At 39.8% G+C, this 25,000-nt stretch overlaps 1 protein-coding gene across 1 annotated transcript in view; it reads left to right on the top strand.

The window, feature by feature from the left end:
- LOC125047449 (protein nervous wreck-like) overlaps window positions 1-25,000 on the top strand; it is a 69,687-nt gene that overhangs the window by 32,266 nt on the left and 12,421 nt on the right. The window contains exons 8-20 of the mRNA XM_047645654.1: window positions 1-75; window positions 1,057-1,245; window positions 4,462-4,636; window positions 5,932-6,035; window positions 6,990-7,146; window positions 7,788-7,930; window positions 8,745-8,849; window positions 9,815-9,976; window positions 13,037-13,093; window positions 16,853-17,003; window positions 17,703-17,914; window positions 20,000-20,177; window positions 20,373-20,533. The exon at window positions 1-75 is cut by the window's left edge and continues 48 nt beyond it. Of these exons, the coding sequence (XP_047501610.1) occupies window positions 1-75; window positions 1,057-1,245; window positions 4,462-4,636; window positions 5,932-6,035; window positions 6,990-7,146; window positions 7,788-7,930; window positions 8,745-8,849; window positions 9,815-9,976; window positions 13,037-13,093; window positions 16,853-17,003; window positions 17,703-17,914; window positions 20,000-20,177; window positions 20,373-20,533 (1,869 nt within the window). The remainder of the gene's footprint in view (window positions 76-1,056; window positions 1,246-4,461; window positions 4,637-5,931; window positions 6,036-6,989; window positions 7,147-7,787; window positions 7,931-8,744; window positions 8,850-9,814; window positions 9,977-13,036; window positions 13,094-16,852; window positions 17,004-17,702; window positions 17,915-19,999; window positions 20,178-20,372; window positions 20,534-25,000) is intronic.

Consider the following 25,000-nt stretch of genomic DNA (forward strand, 5'->3'; position numbering starts at 1 on the left):
ATGAGCCGGACGGAGCTGCTAACCTGTTCGGCTTCACAGGTTTCCTATACCAGGATCCGAGAGCAGGCCAGCACGGTAAGTTAGTTTTTGGCTTGCAGTAAGAAAATATGCACTCTCACACGCATCACATCACATCACATCACATCGCATCACATCACATCACATCACATCACATCACATCACATCACATCACATCACATCACATCACACACACACACACAAACAAACACACGCTCACACACACAGACATAAACAAACATAGAAACACACATACACGCACATATACAATAAAGACACTCACACACTCAGATTCACACACACACAAACACACACATATATAAACGTATAAGTAATGTATATTTAGTTATGTAATGTCTAATAATAAAATCATAATCACATGCAAAAAAGTATTAGAGGAACTCATATTATAGTTGGCTTTACGCTTATCTCTGTCATGGGTCCCTTGGTATGCCATAAATGTCCCAATTGAATAAATTCCTATATTGCTTACCCAAAATTCTATTTCCGTTATCTGCTATTTTCACATAACTAAAAAATACGTTAATAGAATGTGCAAAATCCTTTCACATTGGGGTAGAAACGGGTAGTGGCGTGTTTATGTAATTTAGATAATTTGCCTGATCATTTATATTGTTTCTTGTGTTTTTTTGTAGCATTGATGATATTAATGTCAATGATATCGTTGGGGTCACTGTCGCTATCGTCATCATTATTATTGTCATTATAATTGTCACTACTATTATCGCTATCATTGTTAGAGGTAGTACTAGTAGCAGAAACAGTTGTAATAACGGTATTGATAACAGTAATATTATTAATAATATTATGTACTTGCACTAGTATCAAGGGTAACAGTGTATCATGAACAATAGTAACATTATCAGAAAACAAAATGCCGGTAAAAGCAGCAGTATCACGAAGCAGTAAGCATCATCACCAGCAGCATTTTCTTTTTATTTACTTATATAAAGACACCACCACAGCAAAATAACACAACATTACAACAGCAACCCCTGGTTCCTCGTCCTTCGCCAGATTACCAGAGGCTACAACCTGCGCTGCTACCTCACCTTCTACCCTATGCTGGGCCAGAATATCAATTACGATTATGAACCTTGCGAGGGCGACAAAATAGACAAGCTTGTGGTTCACGATGAGACCTGCCAGGGTATCTTGGACAATGAGGGCAAGAAAGCGGTTACCGTTGTGCAGAAGGAGACGAAGGTAGGTCGGTAGGGAGAGGGATGGTTGTGATAGATGTTTGTGATTAAAGATAATTGAAATTTGAGAAGGGAAGGGAAGAGATGGTGATAAAAAATGTGGCAATGTAAAAGGGAAGGTTGCGATTTTCAAAAAAATGTAAAAAGGGAAAGATAGAGACAGTGGTAAAACCGTTGTGATTATGAAGGGATGGTTGTGATAAAAAAGAAAGAAAGAAAGAAAAAAAATATATATATATCACAATGAAAGGGGAGGGTTGTGATAAAAAAAAAGGGATAGAAATATGGTAATAAAGATGTGAAATGAAAAAGGGATACTTAGAATAAAATTTGTGATTAAAAGAAATGAATAAAGGAGGGAAAGAGACGGTGATAAAGATGTGATAAAAAAAAGAGAGATATAAGATAGAGCTTATAATTAAGATATCATAATGATAGAAAGAAAGATAATAAAAAAAATATTTCATTGTAATTGATCAGCAAAATATCATCATGAAAAACGACTAGTATTTTTTTTCTTTTTTTTTTTTTTTTTGGTATTATTGTTATCACAATAAAAGGATATATGTAGAGTAAAAAGCCAGTGACCAATGTATGTTCTTACAAAGTCATTCTGGTGTAGAATTTCAACTGTCGTTTTATAATTAGACTGTTATGATTACAATAACCAATTAATATGCTATACGAATATTGTTTTCTGTCTCATGACAATCATCAATAGCGGCCTAATTTAATTATTCGTATTAAATGAGTTCTTTTTATCTCTTTCTCCCTCTCTCCATTTGTCTACCCCCCCCCCCTCTTTCTCCCTCTCTCTCTCTCTCTCTCTCTCTCTCTCTCTCTCTCTCTCTCTCTCTCTCTCTCTCTCTCTCTCTCTCTCTCTCTCTCTCTCTCTCTCTCTCTCTTTCTCCCTCTCTCTCTCTCTCTTTCTCCCTCTCTCTCTCTCTCTCTCTCTCTCTCTCTCTCTCTCTCTCTCTCTCTCTCTCTCTCTCTCTCTCTCTCTCTCTCTCTCTCTCACTCTCACTCAACCCACCCCTTCCCCCCTCCCATCCCTCCCTCCCTCCCTCTCCCTTTCTCCCCCATCTACCCTTCCCTTTTCCCTCACCCTCCCTCCCTTCTCTCCCTCCCTTCCCTCCCCTTCTCTCCCTCCCTTCCCTTCCCTCCCCTTCTCTCCCTCCCTTCCCTCCCCTTCTCTCCCTCCCTTCCCTCCCCTTCGCTCCCTCCCTCCCCTTCCCTCCCCTTCTCTCCCTCCCTTCCCTCCCCTTCTCTCCCTCCCATCCCTACCCCTCCCCCTCTCTCCCTCCCTCCCCTTCCCTCTCCTTCTCTCCCTCCCTTCCCTTCCCTCCCCTTCTCTCCCTCCCTTCCCTTCCCTCCCCTTCTCTCCCTCCCTTCCCTTCCCTTCCCTCCCCTTCTCTCCCTCCCCTCCCCTTCTCTCCCTTTATCTCCCTCCCTTCCCTTCCCTCCCCTTCTCTCCCTCCCTTCCCTCCCCTTCTCTCCCTCCCTTCCCTTCCCTCTCCTTCTCTCCCTCCCTTCCCTTCCCTCTTCTTCTCCTTCTCTCCCTCCCTTCCCTTCCCTTCCCTCCCCTTCTCTCCCTCCCTTCCCTCCCCTTCTCTCCCTCCCTCCCCTTCCCTCCCCTTCTCTCCCTCCCTTCCCTCCTCTTCTCTCCTTCCCTTCCCTCCCTTTCTCTCCCTCCTTTCCCTCCCCTTCTCTCCCTCCCTTCCCTTCTCTCCCCTTCTCTCCCTCCCTTCCCTTCCCTTCCCTCCCCTTCTCTCCCTCCCTTCCCTTCCCTCCCCTTCTTTCCCTCCCCTCCCCTTCTCTCCCTTTATCTCCCTCCCTTCCCTTCCCTCCCCTTCTCTCCCTCCCTTCCCTCCCCTTCTCTCCCTCCCTTCCCTCCCCTCTCCTTCTCTCCCTCCCTTCCCTTCCCTCTCCTTCTCTCCCTCCCTTCCCTTCCCTTCCCTCCCCTTCTCTCCCTCCCTTCCCTTCCCTCTCCTTCTCTATCTCCCTTCCCTTCCCTTCCCTTCTCTCCCTCCCTTCCCTCCCCTTCTCTCCCTCCCTTCCTTTCCCTCCCCTTATCTCCCTTCCCTTCCCTCCCCTTCTCTCCCTCCCTTCCCTCCCCTTCTCTCCCTCCCTTCCCTCCCCTTCTCTCCGTCCCTTCCCTCCCCATCTCTCCCTCCCTTCCCTCCCCTTCTCTCCCTCCCCTTCCCTCCCCTTCTCTCCCTCCCTTCCCTCCCCTTCTCTCCGTCCCTTCCCTTCCCTTCTCTCCCTCCCTTCCCTTCCCTCTCCTTCTCTCCCTCCCCTTCCCTCCCTCCCTTCCCTCCCCTTCTCTCCGTCCCTTCCCTTCCCTTCGCTCCCTCCCTGCCTTTCCCTCCCCTTCTCTCCCTTCCTTTCCCTCCCCTTCTCTCCCTCCCTTCCCTCCGTCCCTTCCTTTCTCTCCCCTTCTCTCCCTCCCTTCCCTCCCTTTCTCTCCGTCCCTTTCCTTCCCTTCGCTCCCTCCCTTCCTTTCCCTCCCCTTCTCTCCCTTCCCTTCCCTCCCCTTCTCTCCCTCCCTTCCCTCCCCTTCTCTCCCTCCCTTCCCTCCCCTTCTCTCCCTCCCTTCCCTCCCCTTCTCTCCGTCCCTTCCCTCCCCATCTCTCCCTCCCTTCCCTCCCCTTCTCTCCCTCCCACCCCTACCCTTCTCTCCCTCCTTTCCCTTCCCTTCTCAACGTCCCTTTCCTTCCCTTCTCTCCCTCCCTTCCCTTCCCTCATCTTCTCTCCCTCCCTTCCCTTCCCTCCCCTTCTCTCCCTCCCCTTCCCTCCCCTTCTCTCCCTCCCTTCCCTCCCCTTCTCTCCCTCCCTTCCCTCCCCTACTCTCCCTCCCTTCCCTTCCCTCCCCTTCTCTCCCTCCCTTCCCTCCCCTTCTCTCCCTCCCTTCCCACCTTCCCCTTCTCTCCCTCCCTTCCCTCCCCTCACCTTCTCTCCCTCCCTTCCCTTCCCTTCTCTCCCTCCCTCCCTTCCCTCCCCTTCACTTCCCTCCCCTTCTCTCCCTCCCTTCCCTCCCCTTCTCTCCCTCCCTTCCCTTCCCTTCCCTCCCCTTCTCTCCCTCCCTTCCCTCCCCTTCTCTCCCTCCTTTCCCTTCCCTTCCCTTCCCTCCCCTTCTCTCCGTCCCTTCCCTTCCCTCCCCTTCTCTCCCTCCCTTCCCTCCCCTTCTCTCCCTCCCTCCCCACCCATTCCTACCTCACAGCTGATTCGCGACGTAACCAAGAAGCTGCAGAAGGTGCAGGCGACGATCAAGACGGAGGTCGACCTCACTCCCGACGTGGAGGCCAAGGTGGACGAGCTGAGGAACATCATCCGAAAGGCGGAAACGCACAAGTGCAAAGCGGAGGCTAAGTTAGAGCTGCTCAAGGAAGGAGGAAGTGAGTGGCGTGTTATTCGAGTTTTCGTTTGTTTTTGGTTAAATTTTTTTGTTTGTTTGTCGTGTCTGTTCGGTTGTTTGGTTTGATTACTTGAGCTTTGTTTATTTGTTGTTTGTTTGTTTGAATTGCTTGATTTATTTTATATTTTGTTTATTTTTGTTTGTTTTAATGGGATTCAATTGTTTTAAGGGATAGCATTTGAGTTTCAATTTTTTTTTTTTTATATTTAATCCTCCTGTAGAGATTTTTTTTTTTCTTTTTTTATTTGTTATCAAGTCTAAAGGGGAAGCCAAGTTGGTGCTTTCTGAAGGAGAAAGTTAATTATTCTCTTTTTTTTTCTCTCGTTGAAAGTTGTTATTATCATTATTATTAATTTATTTATTTTTTTATTTGTTTTGCGGCGGTGTTGGGGGGGGGGGGATTTGAATTTGATTTTCATGTAATTTTCTCGTTTGTTTTTCCTCCTGTAGACATTTATTTTCATATATTTGTCCATCCATGTTTTCTTTTTCTCTTTTTTTTTTTTTTTTTTTTTTTTTTTTGGGGGGGGGTGCTATAAAGTCATGGTTGTTTTAATTCACAGGAAATTTTCAGAAAATGAAGTATATGTACCTGCGTGTGTGTGTGTGTTTATAGATATGAGATTGATTAGTGGTAACATTACTGGTCGAATTGATGTTTCAGTGGTACATGTTCTGTAATATTCTAAGTAGCATTGTAGGTGTGTGTGTTTGTATGTGTATATATATATATATATATTGTTAGAAAATTTTGTTAGAACGAGAGAGAGAGAGAGAGAGAGAGAGAGAGAGAGAGAGAGAGAGAGAGAGAGAGAGAGAAAGAGAGAAAGAGAGAGAGAGAGAGAGAGAGAGAGAGAGAGAGAGAGAGAGAGAGAGAGAGAGAGAGAGAGAGAGAGAGAGCGGAGAGAGAAGGAGAAAGACACAGAGAGAGAGAAAAAAGAAAAAACAACAACAGGGAAGAGAGAAGAGAGAGAAGAGAGAAAGAAAGACAGACAGAGACAGGGAGCGAAAGAGTGAGACAAAGATTCAGAAAAAGACAGAGAGAGACAGAAAACGAAAGAAAGACACAGACAAAAGAGGCAGAAAAAGACAGAGTGAAAGGAGAGAGACAAAAAAAACAAAAAAAAACAGAGCCAAGGGCTAACGCTTCTGCATGTACGTCCGAGCAAACACTTGTGCACGCGCATGTGAGTACGTACATGCGGGCGCACGCGCGTGTGTGCGAACAATGACAGGGCGGCAGTTCAATGATCTTGACAAATCGACCTCCGACAGTCGAGATCGAGGACTACTCCAAGAGCCTGGACAGCGACAGCCTCGGCGTGGACCTCGACGTGTCCCTCAGCCGCTCTGGGTCGTCGCTCTCCGTCAGAGAAGAGGTAAACGAGCTTAGAATAAGGCTGAAGGGAAGGTCAGATATAAGGCTGAAATAAGGTCAGATATAAGGGTGAAATAAGGTTAGATGTATGGGTGATAATGGTTTAAATACGGTTAGAATAAGGTTAATAAGGTTGATATAAGGTTAATAAGGTTGATATAAGGTTAATGAGGTTGATAATAGGTTAATAATGTTGAATATAAGGTTAGATATAAGGCTGAAATAAGGTTAAGATAAGGTTAGATATAAGGCTGAAATAGGATTAAATATATGGGTGATAAGGCTGAAATATGGTTAAAATCAGGTTGATATAAGGATAAGGTAAGGTTAATTAGGTTGAATGTAAGGTTAAGTATAAGGTTGGAGTAAGGTTAGATATGTGGGTGATAATATTGAATAAAATATTAATATAAGTTTGAAATAAGATTGATAAAGATAATAAGGTTAATGTAAATAAGGTTAAAAAGTGTATATACAGTAGAAATTACATAGCTTTTTGTAAGAAATTACATTTGGTTGTGTTCCTTTGGCGGTTTACGAAATATGAGGTTTGTTATTTTTATATTATTTATAGTGGTTTAGAGTGTGTATATATATGTATATATATATATATATATATATATATATATATATATATGCATATATATATATATATATATGTATGTGTATATTTATGTATACCTATATATATGCACACACACACAGACACGCACACACACACGCACACAGACACATATATATATATACATATACTTATATATATATATATATATATATATATATATATATATATATATATATATAATATATATATATAATAAATATATAACATTAAAAAAAAAAAAAAAAAAGTTCTAACAAACCTTCAGAAAAGAGCAAACGAAAACAAGTATCTATCTTCCCCGCAAACCCTTGCTCTCTCTAACGCCACGCTCTCTCCCCCTTCCCCCGTCAGATCGAAGGCGCGCCGACGGAGTATGAAAACGAACAACAGGACTCGGACTATAATGCGACATCTACAGCGGAACCTGTTTCTATAGATTCAGAGAAGGAGGATAGTATTCAACTACAACCACAACAGCCTCCTCAACAACCACAACAACCGGAAGAACGTGAGTGATTGGAAAGAAAAATGATAATAATGATAATAAGGAAAAAATAATGATAATGATAATGATGATAATAACAAGAGGTGGTGATAATGCTATAGAGAGATGTGAGTTGAATGAATGAACGTGGGTAATTGAGTGAATTAATTAACGAATAGATAATGGAATGAATTAATTAGGGGATAGATATTTGAGTGAATTAATAAATTAATAGTTAATGGAGTGAATTAATTAAGGGATAGATATTTGAGTGAATTAGGGATAACTGATAGATAAATTAGTTAATGAAGGAATATATAAATAAACGAATAAGTAGATAGAGATATGAATGAATGAATTAATAGACTGATAAATAAAAAATAAAAATAGTTATGTAGATATGTTGAGCCTTGTCGATTTTTCTTCTTTTGTATTTATGTTGATGTGTCGCTGTGAACTAATAGGGAAAATATTTTCTTTCTTTCCCTCCCTCCTTCCTTCCCTCCATCCCTCCTACCCACCCCAACCCTCTCCTTCCGCCCCACCCTCCACTTCCCTCCCTTCCTGCCTCTCTCCCTCCTTCCTTTCCCTCCCTCCCTTCTTCCCTCCTACCCACCCACCCTCTCCTTCCGCCCCACCCTCCACTTCCCTCCTTCCTCCCACAGTCAAACTAGGGGAGCCGACCATGTGGGATCCGACGAACGTGGACTGGGGAGACGCACCGGTATCCCCCCTGCCCCCAGTAACCAACGGCCCACCGGAGGAACCAGGAACTTACCCCAAGTGCATTGTGCTGTACAACTACACTGTACGTATTGGGGTTTTAGAGAGCGTGTTTGTGTGTGTGTGGGGGGGGGGGGGGGGGGGGCGAGGGGGGATGTTTGTGTGTGTGTGTGGGGGGGGGGGTGTGTGTACGTGGTGAGGGTGGTTGTGTGTTTGTGTGTGTGAGGAGAGAGAGAGAGAGAGAGAGAGAGCGAGAGCGAGAGAGAGAGAGAGAGAGAGAGAGAGAGAGAGAGAGAGAGAGAGAGAGAGAGAGAGAGAGAGAGAGAGAGAGAGAGAGAGAGGAAGTAAATAAGTGTGTCTGTGTGTCTGCATGTGCAAATATTGCATATGTCCTTTATGTACATATACTGTTTATACTTTATAGATTGATGAATTATATAAAGAACGCTAGACCTACCACACCACATACTCAAAAATACCACATACACATACCTCAAGTTACCATACCAACATACCCATATATTGCCACGTACACATACTCAAAATTAACACACACTTACCGCAGAGTATCACACACATACCCAATAATACCCACGCACATACCCAAGAATACACACACGTACCAAAAAAGACCAAACACATATATAAAAAGAAATCAAATGCACATATACAAAGAATCCCACACACGCATACACCAAAAACAACCATACCCACACATACACCCAAAAAATACCCCAAGATACCCAATACACACATACCCCAAACACACAGACACGCGCGCACACACACACACACACACACACACACACACACACACACACACACACACACACACACACACACACACACACACACACACCTTCCGTTCACCTTCCATTCACCTTCCGTCCTCATTCCAGGCCCAAAATCCCGACGAACTCAGTATTATCGAGAACGAAGAACTGGAACTCCTGGGCGAGGGAGACGGCGACGGCTGGGTGAAGGCGAGGAACTACAAGGGAGAGGTGAGAGAGGGAGAGGAGAGGAGGGAGAGGTGAGAGAGGGAGAGGGAGAGGGAGAGGTGAGAGAGGGAGAGGGAGAGGAGAGAAGGGAGGGAGAGGGAAAGGAAGGAAGGGATGGAGAGGGAGTGGAGAGGGAGAGGGAGAGGGAGAGGTGAGAGAGGGAGAGGGAGAGGAGAGAAGGGAGGGAGAGGGAAAGGAAGGAAGGGATGGAGAGGGAGTGGAGAGGGAGAGAGAGAGGAGAGAAGGGAGGGAGAGAGAGGGAGGGAGAGGAAGAGGGAGAGGGAGGGAGAGGGAAAGGAAGGAAGGGATGGAGAGGAGTGGAGAGGAGGGAGAGCTGAGAGAGGGAGGGAGAGGAAGAGGAAGAGGGAGGGAGAGGGAAAGGAAGGAAGGGATGGAGAGGAGTGGAGAGGAGGGAGAGGTGAGAGAGGGAGTAGAGAGGAGGGAGAGGTGAGAGAGGGAGGGAGAGGAAGAGGGAGAGGGAGAGAGAGAAGGGAGGGAGAGGGACAGAGAGGAAGGGATGGAGAGGTAGTGTAGAGGAGGGAGAGGGAGAGAAGGGGAAGGAGGGAGAAGGGCAGGAGAGGGAGAGGATGTCTCATAATGTGGGTTTATGATTTTCCTTTTTTTAACATTGTAATGATTATAATAAGATTTGTTGTGTGGTTAATGAATATTATTATTATTAGTTGTAGTATTGCTTGTTCTTATGTTTTATTATGTATTGTTATTTCCCTAATAATGATTATGATAATAATAATAATAGAAATAACAACAACAACAATAATAATAATAATAATAATAATAATAATGATAATAATAATAATAATAATAATGATAACAACAGCAATAACGCTATAATAATAATAATAACAATAACAGTAACAAAAAACAACAACAACAGCAAGAAGAACAATAACAACAACCATAACAATAACCTCCCCTCCCCCTCCCCCCTTCCCCCCCTCCCCCAGGTGGGCTACATCCCCCAGAACTACGTGGAGGAGGAGGAGAGCGGGTCGGCGCCCCCCCAGCAGCCCGACTTCGCCACCTTCCCCGAGATGACTCCTGCGACCGCCAAGCCCGAGGGCACTCAGAGGGGCATGTCCTTCTCCTCCGTGGAGTACAATCTAGAGGTGAGGGAGACACATGCCGGCCTTGTGCGGGGGATGGTTCGTGTGGCTGGCTGTTTATATATATATATATATATATATATATATATATATATATGTGTGTGTGTGTGTGTGTGTGTGTGTGTGTGTGTGTGTGTGTGTGTGTGTATGTATAAATATATATATTTATATATATATATATATATATATATATATATATGTTGTGTATATATATATATTTATATATATATATGTTGTGTATATATATATATATATATATATATATATATATATATATGTTGTGTATATATATGTGTGTGTGCGTGTGTGTGTGTGCGTGTGTGTGTGTGTGTGTGTGTGTGCTTATATTTATGTATACATATATGTATATATGTATGTATATGTATATATATATATGCATATATATATGTATATATATGCATATGTATATATGTATATATATGTATATATATATATATATGCATATGTATATATGTGTATATATATACATGTATATACATTTGTATGTATATATGTATATATACATATATATACATATGTATGTATGTATGTATGTTTACGTGTATACATTTTATTTATTTTGAGAATTACGTTTCAAAATACTTTTTTTTTTATTTAAGGTTTCATTTATATTATCATATATAGACACACCCATTATTTTCGTTAGTCTACCCTCCCCGTTTCCTAAAGTTATACCATTAATGATTTATATTATTTATCAGTCGGTGAGCATCTTACACGGAATCACTTGAGTAATAGTGCATAGTGCAAAATCACCCGTTTTCTTTTAAGATGCAATTCAGTAGTTGTGATTACAAGTAGAGTGTTGTTAGAAATGCACTATATATATTTTATTTTCTTTAATGTGATTTTATAGTGGTTGGTAATTAGAATCAATTGATTTTCACTACTGTATTGATTAGTATCATCACCATCCTTAAGATTTGTATTTTGTTTGAGATGAGGGTGATGATATTGATAGTGATGTAATAATAGTGATGTTCTGTTTTGGTAAATTTGTGCAGTAATTTCATCATCACTATCATTATCATTAAGATCATGTTTATTAGCGGAATTATTATTATTATCATTTTTATTATTAGTAGTAGTAGTATTATAAGTATTATTGTTAATGCTATTGTAGTTATCATTATCATTATTGTTGTTATATTACCATTACCTTTATTTTCATCATCATGAACTTTATTATCAGTATTATTATTGTTGTGATTATTGTAATCATATTATTGTTATTAGTTTTACTATTATTTACATTTCTATTAATGATGATGATGATGATTGATAGTGAGTCATCATCATATTTTATCTTGAATATCATTATTATTTCTTTTCTCATTAGTGACGAATTATATATATATATATATATATATATATTTTTTTTTTTTTTTTTTTTTTCAACCATCTTTTATCCGCATTTCTTTTTTACACATATTTAATTTCCCTTGCCATCATTTGTTTGATTTTATATGCATATATATTTACTTTTTCTGCGTTTACAGTAAGACGCTCTAAGGATGGTGATGTCATATTCATTTTATGCATCAAATGTAGAATTGAAATTTGGTGTTTCATTTGATTTGTATCTTTCACATGTATTGATTTTTTATTTCTCTATGTATATATATATATATATATTTTTTCTTGAAAGAGTCCCATTGCTGTGCCGGAATGAACCTTCTTGATAAATGTTAAATATCCCCCCCCCCCCCTCCTCTGTTAAGTGTTCATTTACTTTCCCTAATTTCAAAGAAAAATAAACAATTAAAAAACAATAATCTCGCAAATTTCATTGATAAGTATATATAACGGATTTCCATCGTTCAGTCTACCTCCCCTTCTCTCTTCAAATCCAGATTTTTTTCCTCTCAGATTTTTCACTAATTCCTCATAACAGCCCAAGAACATTGTGTATCTCCGCTTCACAGAATAAATCTAACAGAAAATCATCTTTTAAGAAGATGTGAAACAGAATCAAAGAAGGTTTATTGTCCAAGCGAGTTCCTTTCAACAAGGAACTAGGGTCCAGCACTAATAAGCTTTCATAGTTTATTTCTTGGTATCAGGAACTACTATTGCATTGTCACTCTGTAATGCAAGAGTTCCACTAACCAGCTCGGCGTAACACAGGTGGACCATCCACTGGCATCACCCGTCTGTCCTCCACTCTCTTGTTTTCTTTTCGAGTCCTGTATTGTGTCTGAAAGCCTTGTGTGTTTTTGTCTCACTCTTTCCGTTTATTTTCGGTCTATGTTTCTTTCTTTCTCTCTTTCTCTGTTTGTGTCTCTAGTTCTCTATCTCTCGTTCTTTCTCACTCTCTTTACCCCTCTGGTTCTGTCTGTCTATCTGTCTGTCTGTCTCTCTCTCTCTCTCTCTCTCTCTCTCTCTCTCTCTCTCTCTCTCTCTCTCTCTCTCTCTCTCTCTCTCTCTCTCTCTCTCTCTCTTTCTCTCTCTCTCTCTCTCAACTTCCTTTTTTTCCTCCTACCTTCCACCATCTTTCTCTTCCTCCCTCCTTGTATATCTCTTTCCCTCTCTTCTCCTGCCTTTCCCTCCATCTCTCTTTCCGTTCCTTTCCCTCCCTCCCTCCATCTCTATTGCCCATTCCATCCCTTCCTGCATACCTCTGTCTCTTCCTCCCTTCCTCCATCTCTTTCCTTTCCCTCCCTCCCTCCTTCCACTTACCCCCTCTCTCCCTCCTTCCCTGCATATCTCTCTCTCTCTTCCCCCTTTCCTCCTCCCTCCCTCCTCTCTATCCCCCTCTATGTATCCTTCTATCTCCCACCTCCCATCCCTCTCTGCATCTCTCTTTCTCTCCTCCCCTTCCTCTCTCCCTCTATGTATCTCCCAGCTCCGTCTCGCTTTCTCTATCCCCCTCCCATCCCCACCCTTTCACCCCCGCCCTCTCCACCCTCGCCCTCTCACCCCCACTCTCTCACCCCTGCCCCCTCACCCCACACCGTTTTCACCCGCCGTCCTCTTCACCTCATCTCAAAAGACACTCAAAAAGAGTAACCTACGCTGAGTCCTTTTATCTCTCCCGCCAAGACCGAGGAAGAAATGGCGGCCCCAGTTTCTTTCTCCTCCATCGATTACAGCATCGAGGTGGGCATCCTCATCCGCATCGTCACTAAGGCCTAATACCCAAGCAGCTTGATCCATAGCTTGAAACCCACAGTGCAGAGCTTTTTTTTGGTCTATACCCTTTATATATATATATATATGTATATATATTTTTTGAACAGTATATATATATATGTAATGGAAACATTCACCTTCACCCCCATTATTAAAAAAAAAAAAAAAAAAAAAAAAGATTAAGAAAGCTTAGCTGAGATCTGTGTTTTTATTTATTTGTTTATTTATTCTTCTCTCTATCCGGCTCTCTAACAAGCTGTGCTTTATTCCCTCGACCCTTATGTAGTATTTTTTCTCTTTCTTTTGTTCTTTTCATTCACTTTTCTTTAAAAAGAAAGATATATTCCTTACCTTCCATCACAGAGAGTTGTCGCTATAGCAGTCAGACTGATCAGTTCTCAGAAACAATACTATGATAAAGAAAAAAATTATAAAAGAGGAATATGTATGTACTTCTTCAACAGCCTTTTACCAAGCATGTGAGCTTTATGACCGTGCTTCTCTCGTCTTCTTGTTTATATATTTATTCTTTTTTATCTCTATCTTCGTGGTCTTTTCTTGGTCAGAATGTTTGTTTTTTCACGTTTTTTAATAATGAATTTAAATGAAGATTTAAGTCTCATTGTAAATTATTTTGCTTTTTAATCTTTTTTAGCATTTTTTTCGTAAATTTGTTCGATTGCTTGTTTCTATCTGAGGAAAAAATGCGATTTATCTTAAAATAATTAGGATTATCAGTTATTTTTTGTGTAATAAATGGCTTTCTTTTAATTCACATGAAGCTTTTTTTCTAATATGTTTGTGTGCATTATATACTCATTATATAGAGTCTATTTAAACTGAATGCAAGTTAAAAAATATTTACATTTCATGATTTAAGTCACAATTCTAGCTTTCATTTAATAACTCTTTGTCTATATTTACCAATCCTGAATCAGTCAGAAAAACAGTAATACTTAATTTCTTTATATCTCAATTCTTTACATACGTAAAAGAGGAGACCAGATACAAATATTTCATAATAAAAGAGACAAAAGTAGTTAAATAAACACAAATAAATAAAAATGTAATCCGGATTAGACCATGTTGCTATGTAGCAAAGAAATTATCCTTATTGGAGAGTTCAGTAGCTAAGATCTATGTGATTTAGCAAGAACCTTAGATGATACAGTGTGTAGTGTCTCTGTAGCGCAAACATTACTGTACCTTAACCATAGGAGCCATTGCAGTGTTTCCTGAAATAGTACAGCCATACCTTTTACCGTAACGTGATAGCTTCGGGTCTAGGTTAATGCTGTTGGAAGTTAGCCACGTGACTCTCTCCCCTGTGTCAAACATGACATGGCAGAATACAGCATTCCCTTTTTTTATGAAATTGTATTCTATCATAGACTAATATGCTTGATATAGAGTTATGGCATTATTCTAGATATGTCTGTATATGAGACTTAGTAAAAAAAAAATATATATATATATACACACACACACATATATATATATATATGTATGTATATATATTTATGCAATTATATATCTCTGATCTAGAAGGAGAGTCATAAGAAATAATACTACGTTTTTGAACACATAGTTCAACAGCATGTTTTCCATCACCTTAACAGGACCAAATTACTGACACATTCGTTAACTTACAACATCTGAATTTCATCACATTGACAAACCTGACTTCGCAATACACACAACGTGTCCTTCGATTTCAAACCACATACTGAGACACTTAAACGCCTTTGCTTTCCATGGGGCTATAATGCAGGCTCTTCTTGCCTTTATTTTTATAAGCATTTATGTATGTTAGCATTTACATCACTTTTCACAAGAGTTAAGACTGCCATTAACCAGCCGGTTTGATGTTACAAGCGCAAACAGCCGTTTCCTTGCTAGTTTCTTTGGCGCTGTGCTTACCATTGTCCACGTGAGCCGACTCTTGGTTGGCAGCGTAGATTGATGCTATATCGATTTTGCCAGTACAAGGGGTATAAAAAATCTACTAGTATACATAGTTGCAGAGTGTTATTTACCAATGAAACAAAGAAAACGTCCCAGTACTCTGCAAGGCCCTTGCATACACCATTGTACTGACTCTACATCAGCCCAATAGGCCTTCGTCTATAAGGGGGCCTCGTGAGTCTTCAAGCTATGCAGTTCCCTGGAGAAACGACCAGTCAAATAGCTGAGATTTCCCTCTTCTACCGACGCTAATTGAAAGACATTTCCTGGCGTCGGAGGATCTAATCATGCCAAGTTTCTCTGCTAGAATGTGAGGTCAACGTCTGACCAGAAACCTGCGTTGTCATAGATCAGTATTCACATATCTGAGTAGTTACTAAAACTCAAATGATCGAAGAAAAAAATTAAGGTTGTGTAATTATCAATGGCAATCATCAGGGAATATGGGCGTCCCTAATTCATGGCAGCATGTTTGTAAAATGCGCCGATGTAAACTAACTTAGCAGTGGCTGATGTTTGTATTGAGAATTTATGTGAATTTGTAATGGGATAGTGAAGACCCATTCAACAACAAAATAAGTTGATAAATTTAAGAGGAATGGAAAGGCCATTTTCAGTTACGAATACGAACATCTACATAAAGACCGGTATAATTTGGGGTATGATATAACTGGATTTCACCTGAATGTGGGTTATATTGAAAAGCATTACATTTGAATATTTTACAAGATCACTACAACAAACAAATTAGGTACCCATAAACGCGAGGCAGAATTCTGAGGAACCGCTATACAGACCTGCTATCATTACAAAAAAAAATGTAATTCATGATAGATTAAAATAACGAATGTCTTTGAAGTCATGTAAATTGCAATACCCAATAGCCATTAAACCGTAAGTACAACACAATACGTGGATGTACGTAGGATTTTCGTACATGTATACTTAAACACATACATACAAACGTATTTATTTTTACCGAAGCTGAACATACGTTTGCACATAATGTATAAATGTCTCTTGTGTGTGTCCATTTTGTGTGCTTGAATACATTTGTTTGCAAGCATTGTTTCACATTTTATTCCTGGTCACTGTGTGTTCATATGTTTCCTGGAGTGTTCATTAAACAAAAAATATTTCTTTTAAGTGGATGTCTGGTTTTCGCATGGCTTATGAGGTTTGAGATAACAGTCGGTGGATGTAAATATACAGGTAAATACACGTACACACTCACACACCCACACACATACACACACACACACACACACACACACACACACACACACACACACACACACATACACACATAAACACACATACATACACACGCACACAGTTATTACTTTCAAACTCAAATAACCTGCTTACTACATTCGTGAACTATAAAGGTTTATTTCATAAAAAAAAAATGTGCATTCCTTCCCATCATTTTCCCCACACTCATATAAACAATAAAATTAATCGGATCCTTTGAAAGAAAAAGAAAACACATAAAATGGAGATTAATAATCTATCCAGCTGACGAAATATGAAAAATTATGTAGATTTCGTTAAAAAAATAGAAAAAAAATATAATAAAAAATAGAAAAACAAAATTATATATTTAAAAAAAATAGAAAAATCAAAAGTCCTTTAAGAAGACAAAAAAAAAAAAAAAAAAAAAAAAGTTCGTCCCTCCCCCTTCCCCCCACGTTCGGATTCCATAGAAGTGCCCCTTCTTCACCCAATGAAACAACGTAGTTATACCCTCATCTCCTACAGGGTGGCGAGGAATACCCTGCCACAGAGGACTTCCCCAGCGAGCCTCCCCCTGACCTCCCCCCACCAGCGCCCCCTGCTGATACCCTGGAGAAGGCCCCTATCAACTTGCCGACGTTGTCTCTGCCGGTGGACTCCTCTTCCTCCCACGGACGTAAGTGAAGACGGGGTTTGTTAGTGCTTATCTGCTCTAGGAATCGTGGTGTTATGGGATTATGCTGGAAATATTGTCGTAATGTGGTAAAGAAGATTAAAGTGATTGTAATAATGATAATGTTAACAATGGACGGGAATGTTAATAGGAAAATAATGGTGATAATGGTAGTAATAGTGATAATGATAGTGTTAAGTAACAATGATAGGAGTAATAACACTGATGATAGTAATAATGGTTGAATTAAGTAACAATGATAATGGTAATAAAAATGATGACAGTAATTTTGATGATAATGATATTAAGTAAAATGGCAATAGTAATAATAATAATGGTAGTAATAGTAATAATGATTTTCTAAAGTAACAATGGTGAGAATGGTAACAATAATGATAGTAATAGCAATGATGATAATATGACTTAAATTTCTTTTTTTCTCACTCTCTCTTCCTCTGTCCACCTCCATTTCCACTGCCTACACCCTCCTCACCTCTCACTCCATCACCTCCACCATCCCCCACTATCCTATCTACGCTCTCCCACCACCTCCACCCCTATTATCCCCGCTACCACCCCCTCTAACTCCACCACCTCCTCCATCCCCCCACCGCTCCTACCTCCACCCCCCACCTCCACCCTACACCCTCCTACTCCCACCACCCTTAACCCCACCATCCCCCCTTCAATCCCCGCCCGCAGTCGCCGAGTACTGCGTTGCTGTGTACGACTACGAGGCCACGTGTCCTGAGGAGATCACCTTCTTCGAGGGTCAGCTGATCAAGATCCTCAAGCGGGCCGTGCATGACGTGGACGACGGGTGGTGGGAAGGCGAGGTGGATGGCCAGGTGGGGCTCTTCCCCTCCCTGGTGGTGGAAGAGTGTCGTTCTGATGGAGAACCACTCACGCCTGATGTAAGTCGCGTGTTGCGTTTTTGGTTTTTTTCCCGTGTGTGTGTCTGTGTTATTCGTGTCCTCTCGTGCTGGATGGGTTAATGTGACGTGGAGTCAAACTTTGTCTGTCTTTATTTTCTTTCTTATTTGGTTATTCATTTATTATTATATCTATATAAGAAATGGAAGATCTCAGTGACGTTATTACCTCTTTTAGACTTTCTTTTTTTTGTTCAAAAGAGTTATGGTTCCTCTTACTATTTATTCAATTGATTATTATCATACTTTTTTTTTATATTGCGCTTGAAATAGACAATCTCGCTTGGTTTGGCTCACGGATTATGTACAATAGCATGTTGGTGTATAAGGCAGGCCAGTGGTGCTAGCTCTTGTTCTCCGCCTCTGTGACTTATTATCATTCTTATCGCTTGAATGGCGCTGTATTTCCGTAATTTCTGAAGAAGGTAACAAGAAGGCTGGCAAGAGAGAGGGGGGAGGAGGGAGGGAATGAGGGAGGGAGAAATAGAGACAGAGAGAGTAAAAGGAGTAGTTGAGTGAGAGCAATAAAATAGGTAGGAGAGAGAGAGAGGGAGAGGGAGAGGGAGAGGGAGAGGGAGAGGGAGAGGGAGAGAGAGAGAGAGAGAGAGAGAGAGAGAGAGAGATCTAACGAAGAAACTTGGGATAGATAGGGAATGATATCAATTTTATGTATATTATTAGGAATTTCAGCTGAAACCAGACAACTGTAATTTGTAATAGCAACCATGTATGTGTGTCAACGTATGTCTACAATAGTGATTTTCTGTTTGTAGAGAAATGCCTGTTTTTGGTGAGTGTGAGAAAAGTCACAGACAAGAATTTTCAGGAAATTTTCTTGAGTATTTTTTTATTAGTATACAGAAAGTAGGATGGTGTTATTACGTGTGGAAATGGTATTTTTATAGATACATAGATTATGTGTACACACACATACACACACACACACATACACACACACACACACACACACACACACATACACACACACACACACATACACATACAAATATATAGTATATACATATATATATATACACAGTTTGTATGTGTATGTATATATATACTGTATACATGTACATTCATATATGTGTCTGTGTGTGTATATATATACACATACACATATACATACATATACATATATATACACATATTTATATTTGTATATGTGTATGTATGTATGTATATTTACATGCGCAAATACACACACATATGTGTATATATGTATATATATGCATACATACATACATATGTGTGTGTATGTATGTATATATATATATATACACACATATATATATACATATATAATCTGTATCTTGTATTCGGACATTTTTATAATTCCATGTATCTGTCAGTATATATGCTATTAACTCTCTATCTATCAGTCTGCCTGGCATCTTCCTTGTCTATCTGTCTATCTATTCAGCATATGTATTCTTGAACCTCTAAATGTGTATCTATAGAGAAATTGAATTTTTGCAACATCTTTTTACTGGTACTCTTGCTTTTTGCTATTGTTATTGGTAGAAATTGAAATGTGCTATGGTCATGTAATCAAATAATTGTGTATGATATATGTATATATATATATATATATATATATGTATGTATGTATTGTACACACGAATTTTTCTTGCCTTTTTCCATTTAGCACAATAGCATTTCGCATTTTCTTGCCAAGCGACTTCACGCTTGTAGATTTTTGGTATCTACTTGTAACTTTCGTGACTTGGAGAATCCCGACCTTCATCTGCCTCCTTTTCCATCTCCTCTTCCTCCTCCCCTCCCCTCCCCTTCCTCCTCCTCCTTCCTCCCCCTCCTCCTTCCTCCCCTCCTCCTCCTCCTCCTCCTCCTCCTCCTCCTCCTCCTCCTCCTCCTCCTCCTCCTCCTCCTCCTCCTCCTCCTCCTACTCCTCCTCCTCCTCCTCCTCCTCCTCCTCCTCCTCCTCCTCCTCCTCCTCCTCCTCCTCCTCCTCCTCCTCCTCCTTCCTCTACCACCACCTCGTTCAAAAAAAGCGCAGCAGATCATTGGGGAATCTTGATTGTTCCCTTCCTTTCGTGCGCTCTCCAGGTGTTCACGTTCCAGGCCGTCTCGGGAGCCTCGCCGTGCACGACCCCGCCCCCCCACACGCCCCCTGAGGTCCCCGGCTTCCTCCTGCCGCCGGAACGCGTCATTATCACTCAGCCGACACCGGAGGTGGAGACCGCGGCGGAGGCGGCTGAGAAACCCGAGGAACCGTCGAAAGAAAGTGGGTACTTGAGGGAAAGAGGGACGGGAGGAACGCATAATGTGGGAATGAAAGGGAGGAATAAGAGTTTTGTGTTTTTGGCTGTGGAGTTACGTCTTCATCATAACTTGATTAGATGATGCAAAAATATCTTAAACCGAATATGATAACTCCTATTTCCCTATCTCTTTACCTTAATTCTTTACTTGTTCGCAGCACCATCAAACTTCGACCAACCGAACTTCGAGCTGGAGCTGAGCGGAACGCAGCAGGAGCTCTACTCGAGGCAGTTCAGCTCTTCCCCCGAAAGCGAAACTACTGAGAAAGACCAACAATACGCGGAGTTGGTGTCTAGTCCTGATGTTTCCAACCAGGAGGTATGGTCTGCATGTTGTGAATCCGTGAATAAATTATTTTCGTTTATTTTGGTTTTATGCACTTATTTTGATTTTTGTGTTTTTTAATTTTGAATATATATATATTATTTTTTTAAACATTCACAGTAAAATTTGGAGTATCCTTGTTGATGCACTGTTTTTTTAGATTTTCTTTATCGTTTCGTTTAACCTCTTCCAGTCCACTAAACACGTCTTAGTTTAATGTATAAAAAGAAAGAGTTTGAAAGAAGATTTTTAAAAAATCCACCAGGTCCTCCTTATTTATCAATTTAACCCCCAACAATATATATATACATATATATAATAACTACTTTCCTTCTGTGATAACTTACCTCTTATTTTAATTTGCGTGAGACACAAAAAAGACAAAAAAAAAAAAAGACATTAAATAATATCCAAAGTCCAAACTCAACTCGTTGTGTAGTGTAGGTGGTCTTCTTTGCTTACACAGGAGGAGTTAGTGCAATCAGCAGCAACAACACCAGAGGCCTATGAAGAGGTGACAATCTCACTAGCGTAGAATTTCTTAGTCAACCCTTCTTCCTTTTAGTGGCATGACAAGTCTAGGTTTAAAAAAAATAAAATAAAGAAAAGAGTATTATATATATTTATATACACATGTTCTTATTTTTGTGTAAGATTAGTCTCGATATATATATATATATTGCTTCTCTAATGCTATTTTGTTATTTTTATTTACATATATTGTGTGAATTTAGAAAGCATTCAAGCTGATGTTTATGGATGAAATTTTATGATACGTATACTTTTTGAAACACTGTGGCAACTGCTGTCTATGTACTTTTGATGCTATCAGAGATTTTAGGTGTGTATGGGTACATGCATATGTGTGTGTGAAAGAGAGAGAGAGAGAAAGAGAGAGAGAGAGAGAGAGAGAGAGAGAGAGAGAGAGAATAGAAAGGAGTGTTTTATAAAAGGAACCGAAAGAATGAGAGACCGAGAGGGAAATTTTGCCACATGTAGGTGCAAGTATTTACACTACCTTATTTTGTTTCAGTTAGTTTGTGTATGCGAGAATTTAGATATAACCGAAAAGTATCTTTTTAAAGAAAAAAAAAACAACAACAATGGATACACTACACCAACACTCAGTCACATACACACACACACACACACACACACACACATATCTTTATTTACATCTACAATTTCGCCGACCTCCACAAGTACACATTGACCACACAGGAAAACATAGCTTCAGCCCATTCTTTTTTTCATTTCTATTTTTTCCTCTTCTCCCACGTTATCTTTCCGGATCGATAAACTAGAATGGTGACGTTGACTTCCAGCGAGAGGACTGGGACCCCTCTGCGGCCACCACCCCAGCAGAGCATGTGGAGATGACACAGTTAGACGTGAGGGAAAGCTGTGGTTGGGGGACTTAGTATTGTTTTTTTTTTTTTTTTTTACATTTTAAAAGGCCCTATCACATTTTTACTTTTGTCGTCTATTTGTTTGCTTTTCCGCGTGCATTTGAGATTTTCTGAACGTATCGCATGCATGTAGAACGCCTCCCAGATATAGACGAGTAGCGACCGTTTCCGTCTGAATAATTTTCGTCCTAATCTTGTGCTGTGGCGGATCTATACCTCAAGAATGCTTTCTTATTGATAAATAATATATAATAAGATAGTACAAGTATAATTTTGCATACAATATATGATTATATTTCTTTAAAATAACGTAATATGTATGAAAATAATGTTATTCCCCGACCTCACGTTTGTTTACATTGGGTACTATGTAAGCTGCCTTTGTAGTGTGATAGGGTCAGTCCATCTGCATGCGGAAGGCTAATAAGCAAACGGAAAAAATGAAGGAAAAAGTATTAGTGTCATAGGGCCTAGTTCATTATTGTTGGTATTGGTAACATTATATTTATTATTATTATTATTATGCTTATTATCATCATCATCATCATTATCATTATCATTATCATTATCATTATCATTATCATTATCATTATCATTATCATCATCATCATCATCATCATCATCATCATCATCATCATCATCATCATTATTTTCATTATCACTATCACTATCGCTACCATTACCATTATTATTATTATTATTATTATTATTAACCGTAATTATGGTTGCTATTATCATTGTAATTGTTATCTAATCATGTATTTTCCTTATAACTGCTATAATAGTTATCATTTTTATTATCATCACTATAATTGTTATCATTTTTATTATCACTATAATTGTTATCATTTTTATTATCATCACTATAATTGTTATCATTTTTATTATCATCACTAGAATTGTTATCATTTTTATTATCATCACTAGAATTGTTATCATTATTATGATTATGATTATTGTTATTATCAATTTCGATAAATTTCCTGGGGAACGGGGGTAGGAGGAGAATGTCACAGAAATGCGCTTCATCAAATAAATACTAGACTGATAAAATTGGGTTGGAAACAAGACAAAATGATAATTCCATTGGGAAAAAAAAAAAAAAATACAGAAACAACTAAAGTGATACAGAATTGAAGGTAACTCCCCATTATGAAAGACAAGGCACATTAAGTAGTCATTTCTTACAATATAACGTTGTGTGAAAATGACACGTGACCATATTTTCCCTTGCCACCAATAGCTACTCCCTGTTATAAAAGGAAAAAAAAAAAATACAAGTCAGTCAGTCCTTATATTGCATATAAAACAACGGTCATAAGGCCCCTTAATAAAAAAATAAAAAAAAAGTAATTCAGTCCATATCTTGCATGTAAACCCCAGTCTTAAGGCCCCTTCATATGAAAAAAAAAGATTAATTAAATCCATATCTTACACATAAAACCATGGTCATAGGGCCCTTTAATGTGTGAGTACCAGCAGACGAAATAATAACACGTGCACCATGTTTTCCTTGGCACCATTTAGCTAGTGGCCGATCTCGAACCATGGCTTGACGGCGTGGACCCAACAGCAACGACCACTCCCGATGATCTAGACGAGGTGATACATCTTACACAGAAAGGTGTCTCGCTATCAACCCTCCTACTGTAGAGCATGGCTAGACCCACCATCAGTTTTCGCTTCATTAGATCGTTTGACGTTTGTGGAAGCTTATATCTATACATACATACTCTCCCTGTCTCCCTGAGGTAGTTCAGTGTGCCAGTCCCGAAACGCGATTTTTTTCTCTCTCTATTAGTGAAGAGATTCTGTAACATTACGATTATTTTTCGAGAGGAAATATTAGAGGCGGGGATTATTAGAGAGAGAGAGAGAGAGAGAGAGAGAGAGAGAGAGAGAGAGAGAGAGAGAGAGAGAGAGAGAGAGAGAAAGAGAGAGGCAGAGAGACAGACAGAGAAGGAAGAGAGAAAGAGAGAGGGAAGAGAGAAAGAGAGAGAGAATAAAATAATGAGGGATGAATTAGAAGAGGGAGAGACACGAGAATGCTAAGAAAAAAAATCAAATTATATAGACAAACATAGAAAACAGAAGGTGTCACAGAAAAAAAAAACAGATTTTAAAATTTAGAAAATGCCTACCAAGTAAAAAAAAAAAAAAAAATATTGACTGAAATTTATGCTTTCTGGATTATTTCCTTTTAAACTGAGAAACATCATATTATGACAAAAGAATGTATTTATGCCTTAGAGGAATACCATTAACATTTTCTAGCACACTGCTTTCGACGTGAAAGAGGAGACAGCTTTTAATTGATGAAAACTCATTATAGACTAGATTAACTGCCAAAATGAGATGCTCTGAGACTGCATATGAAGAGGGAAGATGTGCAGCTATGTACTTACATGCATGCCTATACATGGGACCACACCTTGTAACCCAATGTGCTGGGATGGCATGGTGTGTATATCATGTCCACTGTGATTTTAGTTTATTATTTTGTTTACGAACATACATAGCTTCACTAGTAATAAGTCATCTATCTCACCTGTTTTACCGCTTTCCTTGACTTTCAGAGATCCCTCTTAATTGCATTGAATTGTTATTTTGATATAATAATCGTAGTGCCAATAATGATAGTAATAGGATCGATATTATTAACATAAACAAATCCGATAATTCAAGAATTGGGGATCTATGGTCGCTGAGGGCCTATGAATTAACTCCATGGTGGCTCAGTACTTGTGGAGCCATCTATGTGCAAGAAAATTCACAAAAAACTATAGTGGACAGGATATGTACCCGTCGTCAGTGGGTTAATATAAAAAATAAACACACACACACATACACACACACACACACACACGAAAGCAAAAAGATTCTGTGACAAGGCCAAAAGAGAGAGCGAGAGAGAGAGAGAAAGAGCGAGAGCGTAGTGAGACCTAAGCCATACTCTGTGTCTAGAACCTCGCTAGCTTTCCACACTTCTGCTTTCATCTTAAATCCGATAAATCTGTGTTGATATGTTGAACTTCTTGTGTTGACTTTGGAA

The sequence above is a fragment of the Penaeus chinensis genome, chromosome 41 (genome assembly GCF_019202785.1).
Source record: "Penaeus chinensis breed Huanghai No. 1 chromosome 41, ASM1920278v2, whole genome shotgun sequence".
Classification (NCBI taxonomy): Eukaryota; Metazoa; Arthropoda; class Malacostraca; order Decapoda; family Penaeidae; genus Penaeus; species Penaeus chinensis.